The sequence below is a fragment of the Hippopotamus amphibius genome, chromosome 1, assembly GCF_030028045.1.
Source record: "Hippopotamus amphibius kiboko isolate mHipAmp2 chromosome 1, mHipAmp2.hap2, whole genome shotgun sequence".
Lineage (NCBI taxonomy): Eukaryota > Metazoa > Chordata > Mammalia > Artiodactyla > Hippopotamidae > Hippopotamus > Hippopotamus amphibius.
Window position 1 is genome coordinate 211,085,634 of NC_080186.1, and position 10,130 is coordinate 211,095,763.

Here is a 10,130-nt window from a genome sequence, read left to right on the forward strand (position 1 = left end):
CCCACCCAGTGGTATGGGACTTGACTATAGAGCTAGTCTGCCCCTCCTACCAGTCTCCTTGTGGTTTTTTCTTTGCATCTTTGGTTGTAGAAAATCTTTTCTGGTAGGTTCCAGTCTTTTTCAATTATGGTTGTTCTGCAAATAGTTGTGATTTTGGTGTGCTTGTGAGAGGAGGTGAGCTCAGAGTATTTCTACTCTGCCATCTTGGCCAATCTCCTGAAGAGATGAAGTATTTTCTGATGCTTTTAGATCAGATTTGCAGAGTGAGTCCCAATGCAAACCCTGAAACAATAGAAGAAATCTTAAGCCCTTCAAAAGTAACCATGAAGAGAGAGAAAAAGAGACAAAAAGCACCCTCAATGGCTAATGCTGATAGCTAATGGTAAATGTAAATATATATACACCAAACTCCTTGCTTTAGATCCAGGTCACTCAGAAAAAAAAAAAGTAATCTCTCTAAGGAATAGGCTGGTAAGAATACCTCAAGTAAATGACAAAGAGAAAACATAATGGGATTGTCTCCTTAATTTTGCTTTCTAATATTTTGTTGTTAATGTATAGAAATGCAACAGATTTCTGTATATTAATTTTATATCCTGCAACTTTACCAAATTCATTAATGAACTCTAGTAGTTTCCCCATTTACCATCACATCAAAAAGAATAAAATACCTAGCAATAAACCTAAGGAGGTTAAAGACCTGTAATCTGAAAACTAGAGGACACTGATGAAAGAAATTGAAGATAACACAAACAGATGGAAAGATACACCATGTTCTTGGATTAGAAGAATCAACATTGTTACAATGACCATAGTTCCCAAGGAAATCTACAGATTCAGTTGCAATTCCTATCAAATTACCAACAGTGTTTTTCACAGAACTAGAACAAATAATTTAAAAATTTGTATAGAAACACAAACTCCATATAGCCAAAACAATCTTGAGAAGGAAGAACAGCTGGAAGAATCTTGCTTTCTGACTTCAGACTGTATTACAAAGCTACAGTCATAAAAACAGTATGGTACTGGTACAAAAACAAGACACATAGGTCAATGGAATAGGATGGAAAGCCCAGAAATAAACCCCACACACTTATGGTCAATTAATCTATGACAATGGAGGCAAGAATATACAATGGAGAAAAAAACAGTCTCTTCAGTTTAAGTGGTGCTGGGAAAACTGGATAGCCACAGGTAAAAGAATGAAATTAGAACATTCTCTAACACCATACAGAAATAAACTCACATTTAGGGCTTTAATCCATTTTAAGACTGGATACTGTAGAACTCCTGGAGTACAACATAGAACACTCTTTGACATAAATCACAGCAATATATTTTTTTTATTTGACTCCTAGAGTAATGGAAACAAAAGCGAAAATAAACAAATGGGACCTAATCACACTTATATGCTTTTGCACAGCAAAGGAAACCATAAACAAAATGAAAATACAATATATAGAATGGGAGAAAATATTTGCAAATGGTGTAACCAACAGGGAATTTCCAAAATATACAAATTGTACAGCTCAATATCAAAGAGACAATCCAATCATAAAAATGGGCAGGGGACTTCCTGGTGGCACAGTGGTTAAGAACCCACCTGCCAATGCAGGGGACACAGGTTCGATCCCTGGTCCAGGAAGATCCCATATGCTGCAGAGCAGCTAAGCACGTGTGCCACAAGTACTGAGCCTGAGCTCTAGAGCCAGCATGCTGCAACAACTGAAACCCACGTGCCTAGAGTATGTGCTCCACAACAAGAGAAGCCACTGCAATGAGAAGCCCACACACTGCAATGAAGAGTAGCCCCTCCTCGCTGCAACTAGAGAAAGCAGGCATGCAGCAATGAAGACCCAATGCAGCCAAATAAAAATTTTTTTTTTAAATGGGCAGAAGATCTAAATAGATGTATCTTCAAAGAAGACAACACAGATGGCCAACAGGCCCATGAAAAAGTGCTTAACATTGCTAATTATTAGAGAAATGCTAATCGGAACTACACTGAGGTATCACCTCACCCTGGTCAGAATGACCATCATCAAAAAGTCTACAAATGATAAATGCTGGAGAGGGTGTGGAGAAAAGGGAACCCTCTTACACTGTTGTTGAGAATGTAAATTGGTACACCCACAATGGAGAACATACGGAGCTCCCTTAAAAAACTAAAAATAGAACTACCATATGGTCCAGCAATCACATTCCTGGGCATATATCCAAAGAAAACCATAATTCAAAAAGATAATGCATCCCAGTGTTCATTGCAGCCATAGAATATCACTCAGCCATAAAAAAGAATGAAATAATGCCATTTGCAACAACACAGATGGACCTAAAGATTATCATACTAAGTGAAGTCGTCAGACAAAGACAAATATCATGTGATATCACTTATATGTGGATTCTAAAAAAAAGAAAATGATACAAATGAATTTATTTACTAAACAGAAATAGACTCACATTGAAAACAAACTAATGGTTACCATAGGGGAAAGGTGGGGAATAAATTAGGAATTTGGGGTTAACAGATACACAGTACTATATATAAAATAGATAAATAGCAAGAACCTACTGTACAGCACAGGGAACTATATTCAATATCTTGTAATAAACTATAATGGAAAAGAATCTGAAAAAGAATATACAAGGGTGAGTCAAAAATTATCCACACTCTGGCTGTATAATTTATTTTAATTAACTTTTAGAAAAGACAAATACATCATTTTTTGACATAATCTGCTTTTCAATACACTGTCTGTCAACAAGCTTTCATATTCCCTCATTAAAAAATGTTTTAGGCTGACCGCAGGCCACAAATGCACTGCTGTCGTCACTTCTTCATCAGAAGTGAATTTTTGTCCCCGTACAGCTGCTTTTAGGGGACCAAACAGGTAAAAGGCCAATGGAGCAAGATAAGGACTATAGGGAAGATGCTTTAACACCTCAAAACAAAGTTTGAGCAGTGTGTTGACAGTGTGAGCAGAAGTGTGTGGAGGTGCACACCCTCAGACCACAAAAAACAAATCACTGCATGCTGTTCTCCTAAATGCAAATCAAAAGTGGGGCATTCCATTTTTGCTCACACCACAGTTACAAATGAACAGATGTAACACGTTCACACCTGCACAGTAGTAGGGGAGAGAGTAGCCTTGCATGGAAAGTGCAGATAAGACAGCACGGCCAACAGAAGTTTTAATATGACTGGAGTGCGGATAATTTTTGACTCACTCTGTGTCTGTGTGTGTGTGTAAAAATATATATAGTATGTATATATATATGTATATATGTATAACTGAATCACTCTGCTGTACACCTGAAAGATTGTGAATCAACTATTCAATTAAAAAAGAGAGAACACATGGAAGAGCAAGACAGTTTGAGGGAACAGAGACAATATAACTGGATTAGAGTCCTACTAACATTAAAGTTGCTAGCTCATGAATAAAATATTACAGTATTTTAAATCCATTTTTATGTAATAAATTAGGAAACATTGTACAATTCCCTTTAGTAGCCAATCCAGGTGATCCTTTTATTCACAATTGTTACTTGAAAGTATAGCTAAAGATTTCAGACATCTAGTTTATAGCTTTATTAATGATATCCTGTAGTGTTATCTACTTTTATGTCTAATTATAAACTGCCTTTTTATACTTGCCCATGTATTTCCATTTTCCTCCCTTGACTGTATGAATACCTTAGGTTAAACGGTTCAGTTAAAGTACTCATTTTCGCCAATTATGTGAAAAGCATTAGCTTTTCATTTTGGCAAAGTGGTTTAGAAAATGTTGATGCTGATATGCAGCTTTCTCAACCACATGCTCCTCTCTTATCTTGACACAGAATATATCCACAAAGAAAGGATGCAATTTTAATGGGAAAAGGCCCAGCCAGATCATCTTATCAACTTACACATCACATTACAGCAACTGTTTCACATTCACTTATAGAGACCTAAGACCAGACAAGAAGTAACATTCTTACCCAGGTTCAACCAAAGATGTTTAGCTGTACCACATGGCAGTTTCTTTTAAGAAAATTTAAAACAGGAAAATGAAACCCATATGTAAATTATAGCATTCTAAGTTGGAAGATGAGGAAAAGAACTTCCTCAAAAATTAATTTCCAGCAGATGGAAAATTTAGGACAGTATTAATTTCTTCTTTTAGTGTTTAAGATGACTTTATTAGACAGTAAGAGTATCTAGCCCTACATAGAACGACAGGCTTCCTTAGGAGATCTACCAGAAATTTTGGTCTGATTGTTTTTGTTCTTGTTTTTGTTTTGTTGGATAACTTGAGGTTTTTACCCTCAAAAAATGAGGAACCATGGTACTTTCTAGTTTCAAAAGATTTTTTTTTCCCAGTTGAGATAATATTGTAAAAACGCTATATTTTCTCACTTTCTAGATTTTCCTTTAGCTGGAACTCAGTCCATTATATGTCTATGGATAAAAAAATAATTTCAGAAAAACACCAAATGTTTATTTTATTTGTATGTGTGTAATGTATTCTGTGAATACTGCCATTGAACAAAGACAGAAACTTACTGACTATATCACTGTGATCTCAGTGAGGAAGCTTTGAAAATGAAAATGACCCTCAAGGTTTTAGTTGATAAGAGTGATCAAGATTGATGTTTTCCAGAAGTGGTTAACTGAACTTTCTAGTGAAATAAGAAACTTAGTTACTGGAAAAGATTACTTTAAACATCATAGAAAAACACAGGTGAGGTGAGTATACACCATCTCTTTAAAGGAACCAGGTACATACCCAGGATTATTCCTAGAAGTAGCACATCACCCTTTCTCCTTCCTTCTTCCTTTCTTATGTGCCCTCAAGACAGTTTCACAAGCCAACTCCAGATCTACTTCCTGCAAAGGAAAGTCTCCAAGTATAAACAAACACTGCTTAAACACATGTGAAAATTGACTAATACAGAAGTGGTGGTTCTACATCTCTAACCCAGAATAATTATACTGTAAAAAATTTGATACAAAATCCATTTCAGAAATAGTTTAGTTTTTATTAAGCATTCTATGTTATGTTGATGTTTAAAATGCAGTTTTATTGAACACCCTCTGTTTATTTTCATCCAGGAACGCTTATTTTTCCCCCTTATAATTGTCATGAATTGGTATCAATGAAGAAAAAAAATATGGCTAAAAACTGTATGCTGAATTTCTTTAATAGGTGGAAATTTCCCCTTTTTGATATGAAAAAAAAAACAAGCAATATTTCTTTGGTTTTACTTGAGTTTTTGAGATAATTTCTCTTGGATCTTGGTCCTACATTCTGTGTTATATTTTTTAATATCTGGGTTTATGCAGTGACACTGGAATGGCTCATCGAGGGTTTTCTAAAGGCATGGAAAGGAGGTAGTCTTAGATCAGTATAGTTTAGCTCATTCTGGAGTATACTTATTTTTATGTTGCATGTAGTTTGTTTTGCCTACCTCGCCCCCTAAATGTATGGGCTTCATAGGCAAGAATTTTATCTTGGTTTTTATATGCCCCTCTCCTGTAGTAAGTAATATAACCTTATGCTAGCCACTCAGTTAATCAACATAGATATATCTACCTTTTTTCCAACAGGTGAACGGAAGAGTCCTTATGTTGCAGTATGCTGTATTGTGATGGCCTTCAGCATCCTCTTCATACAGTAGCTTGGAAAAATGCCAGAATTTAGTTGCCATCAGATTTAAATACGAAAAAAAAAAAAGGACTTATCTGCAGAAAATAATGGAAAGAATGGTTAACCCATTTATCTCTGAACATTGAATGAGATAAATTTTCAGCTGCTGTTCTCTATTTTTGTTATTGGACCAATGTTCTATATAAATAGTTAGGATGTAACCATTTAATACTCAGAGTTTAAATGTCTGTAACAATCAACCTCAGTAGTACTGTCACTACAATATTACAGTCTGCATATGTCATTCTGTTGTGTCAGATGCCAGTTTTTAGTGAGGTATCTTGAAGGCACATAGTAGAAAACAAAATTGGTAAATTACTTAAGTTCCTTTCACTGTGATTTGGAAATGATAAATCTTTATAAAATGAGACCCTTTTTTGGACTAACTTTTTTATTGAAAAAGAAAAGTTTCAATTTCTGTTGGTAGGGATTGCATTCATATTTAATAATGCTTGCTTTTCCTCTGGCCACAGCATTCTGAGCATTAACCAGAGTACCTCTACTCTTAGCAAACTGTAGTTTATTACAGGTGTTTAAACTATTTAAAACAAGCCTATGCAGTTCTTAAGGAAGAAGATAAATGAGATGTGACTTGAGTAGTACTGAGAACATGTTTCTATTTGAAAGAATTCAGAATACTGACTGGTGTTATCGTCTCTGAAACCTCTGGTTTAGTATGGATAAATGTCTTAAGCATAAATTTGACCAGCTAACTGTCGTTCTCTGAATAAGACTACATGCTTAGAGTAAAAAGAGCTAAACAGAACAATTACAGAATGATAATCAATTATATGTGTTTTTCATTCTTTTTAGTGTTAGGTCTCTACATTTCAATTACCCCAAAATGCAAACTGTGTGGTTTTTTTTAATACAGCACTTTAAATCTAGTTTATGTTTTGTCTATCAACTTGAACTGGAATCTTGTATAACTTACTACGTGATGATAAAAAGTTTTCAAATCTACTTACCATATGCCATGGCATAAATGTCTTTGAGCTTTGATGATAAAGGAGGACCTTCAGTAATTTCTGTCAAGGCAAGAGTAACATTGGAAACGTGACATAAATTTTGTAGTAAAGCAGTTATTACACATTCATGGTTTACATTTCAAAGTTCAGTTAAAGTTTCAAAGCTAAGGAGAACTTCTTAGCTTAAAATTGCCAGTTATGGGTAGTATTAATTAGATATTGTCAGCTATTAATTCCCCATAAAGATAAAAAGAATAAACTTTTTTTTTAAGAAAAAATATTGTTTAGAATTATTTTAAAATGGGCTTTCCAGCAGCTCTTTCTGCAGAAACAAAGTATGGAACTAAAAGTTGCCTATTTTTAAGACCACTTTAAAGTACTTAGAAAGAATTCTAGGAAACATCTAAGAAAATCTTGTTACATATTGCCTGCTTTTTTTTGCGAAAGATGAAAGCTGCTATAGGCTGTCAGTATATTTGTTTATTGTACATTTCTGGCTTATCTATAGCTGATTTAAAATGGTATATTTTGCCTTACACAGGTTAATCAGGTTATGATAATTGTTCCTACTCTGCACTATCTCTTGGACTTTGCATTAGGTCAGGGATTTTCAGGGTATCCCCAAAATAGGGCTCTTATCAGCATATACATGCAGAGTAAGTCACCTTCCTGGGTCTAGTTTCTGAGTGGCCATCTGTTGTCCAACTCTGCTGCCAACTAGACTTTCCAAAAGCTATGTCAACTAATTTTTTATATACTAATACAAATTAATATGAAAAAGGGAAGACTATTCTAGATAATGTTTTATGACATTTCTTTAAGTTGGCATTTCAGAGGAGGTAGGTGGAAAGTAGAGGAAAATAATTTCTTTGGAAAATTTGTGGCAACATGTAAACATTTTTTACTGTGTGTAACTGCTGAACAGAGTAGGAGGCAGCTTATTTCTGACCCCAGACTTTCTGACCTTTTGAAACACAAGGTCTTTGGGAGATGGGGAAAGACAGGATTCTATGAAGAAAAGCAAGTAACATTTTCTTTTATGTATTTTTTTTTTTCCAAAGAGTTACCACTGAATCCTATTCTCTAACCCAAAGAGCAGCGTAGGTAGTTTTAAGCCCACAGAATATTCAGATATTCCTTTTGTGGTCTTGGAGGGGTAGTAGGATGCAGAAGAGGATTAAGAATCAATTTAAACATCAGATGGACTGCCTCTGTCACATAGTCTTGGTGCAGGGCTGGATAGGTGATGGGCACTGAAGTCCACAGCTTGCTGGATTCAAATACTCTTCCTAACCTCCTTCCTGGCTCCAGAATCTTTTGAGTCCGTCTTACCTGGAATTTGTTTTGTGCTGATGTTTAGTTCCTGATTGGCCTCAGCTGTGCCAATGGCAGGCGCAATGTCTTCTTTCCAGGCAGTCTTAAAAGATGGTTAGTCAAAAGAACACATAGTCTGTTGAATTCCCTCTGTGGCTTAAAAAAGTTTAGATTCAAGTCCAATATTTTGTTAATGCCTATGCTGCTGTGCCAGGCACTACTATCCTGAATGTTCTTACATCCTCAAATTCAAAATAGCCCTTTTTTGTTGGGAAAAGTAATATGTAATTTATAATAGATACGATCATCTTAGTAGAATGCGGATCAGTCTAATTCTAACCTAGGATAAAATAGAGATTTGAATGAAGTAACTTCTGTAAGTTTACAAAGTCAAAAATGAACAGATCTCTGCCTGGTTTTGTGAAAAAAAGACCTAGCATTTGTAAATAGAATATTTATATTTTGGCATTTTTAAGAGGCATTATTAATAGAGTATTCAATCTAGTATCACTGAAGATAGAAAGACAAGTACAGTTTCTTCCCTCTAGTGGTCCATAATGTAGTTGGTGAGAGAGAAAATGAGGTTATTTTTATGAATTGCAATGTGATAGCATTTATTATTGAGTTAACACCAGTATCCTCGAAGAAAATAAAAAGGTGATGGCTCAGTCAGGGATATGAACTTCCTTCCAGAGAAGCAAGGCTTAAGCTGAATTTAAGAGCAAAATGCAAAAGCACCAGGGGTATATTATGGACCATAAGTACCTGGCTTGTCATACCACTTAGGGAGTACAGTTGAGCCTTGAACAACACAGGTTTGAATGCTGCAGCTCCACTTATGTGTTGGGTTTTTTCCAATGGTAAATGCTACAATACTACACGATCCCAAGTTGGTTGAATCTGTGGATATGGAACCGTGGTTATGGAGGGCTGACTGTAGGATATGCATGGATTTTGGACTGCCCAGAGGGTCAGCACCCCTAACCCACACATTGTTCAGGGGTCAACTACATTAAGATATAAGCCTAGAAAGGTGGAGAGAGGTTAGAGCCTAGAGTGTCTTGTATTTTTCTCATTACTGTCTATTACCTACCTCAGAATTGAAGTTGAATATGTTTCCTCCTGCCTGACAAATTCAAGAAGAAAATAAAATCCTCCCTTGGTGTATGTGCAAACAAGGTTGAATATATCCATGCCAACCTTATTTTGGACCAAGGATACAATAGTATCCTCTCCAGAGACACCTGCATAGCATATAAAGCCAAGGTGACTTACCAGTCAGGTCAAGTATTTTTAGAACTCTTAGTGGCTCATACTCTGTCAATGCCAAAAGTAGTCAGGATTGTTAAAGCACACATGTGCATAAGCGAAGGTGGTTGCAATTTCTGCTTTTCCTGGGTGCACAAAAAAGGTTCCCAATAAACGAAGACATGTGCTTCTTTCAAAGCCTTTGAGAAGTTATTGGGTCATAGGAAACTGAAAACAAGAATGGAAGATTCTTAGGGACCCCTCTTTATTTGGTATCCAATAACTGTAGATGTACAAAATGTAAGTACCTGAGTAATATCAACATTTTGAGTACTGCACAGCCCTGGTATTCTCAATCAGCAAGTTACTGCTAGCTTCTAAAAATAGCCTCATGATTATGTCATCTATACATTGCCTTCCATGGTTTCCTTTACTTTGCCCTAAACCAGTCCCAAAATGGTAATCTGAAATGCCACTCCAATATTAGAAGAAAGAGGGTAGGTGGAAATACATTTCCTGTGGTTTTGAGAGTACAAAGAATCATCCTACTCTTGGGTTAGTGCACGTCTGTGGTGTTAATAAAAATCAAAATGAACTCACAAGAGCCTCCTAGTTTTATGTTATTGTCAGGTGAGTGAAAGCTTTTCTCGGGGTTAAAGTATTGAAATTGCCACGTTTTGAGTAAGATGGGAATAGAGAACTGTTTCTATTTGTTTTACCTGCATTTTAATTCATGGCTGGTTAAGATGAGTTTGGGGAAGTTTTTGTTTTTATATTGTTTTGCATCTTAAAGCTGTTCAATCTATTATATTGCTATTTCTTTGAGTGAGGCTTCAAGAGTCTAAATGACTTGCTTTAGATGTGAAGTCATGAATTCCCTCCAGAGATGGTAGAGATCGATTCTGAG

At 35.7% G+C, this 10,130-nt stretch overlaps 1 protein-coding gene across 1 annotated transcript in view; it reads left to right on the top strand.

The window, feature by feature from the left end:
- TMEM167A (transmembrane protein 167A) overlaps positions 1–9,822 on the top strand; it is a 38,020-nt gene extending 28,198 nt beyond the window's left edge. Inside the window, exon 4 of the mRNA XM_057739935.1 lies at positions 5,594–9,822. Coding sequence (XP_057595918.1) covers positions 5,594–5,664 — 71 coding nt within the window. The 3' untranslated portion in view covers positions 5,665–9,822. The remainder of the gene's footprint in view (positions 1–5,593) is intronic.
- Positions 9,823–10,130: the final 308 nt, after the last annotated feature.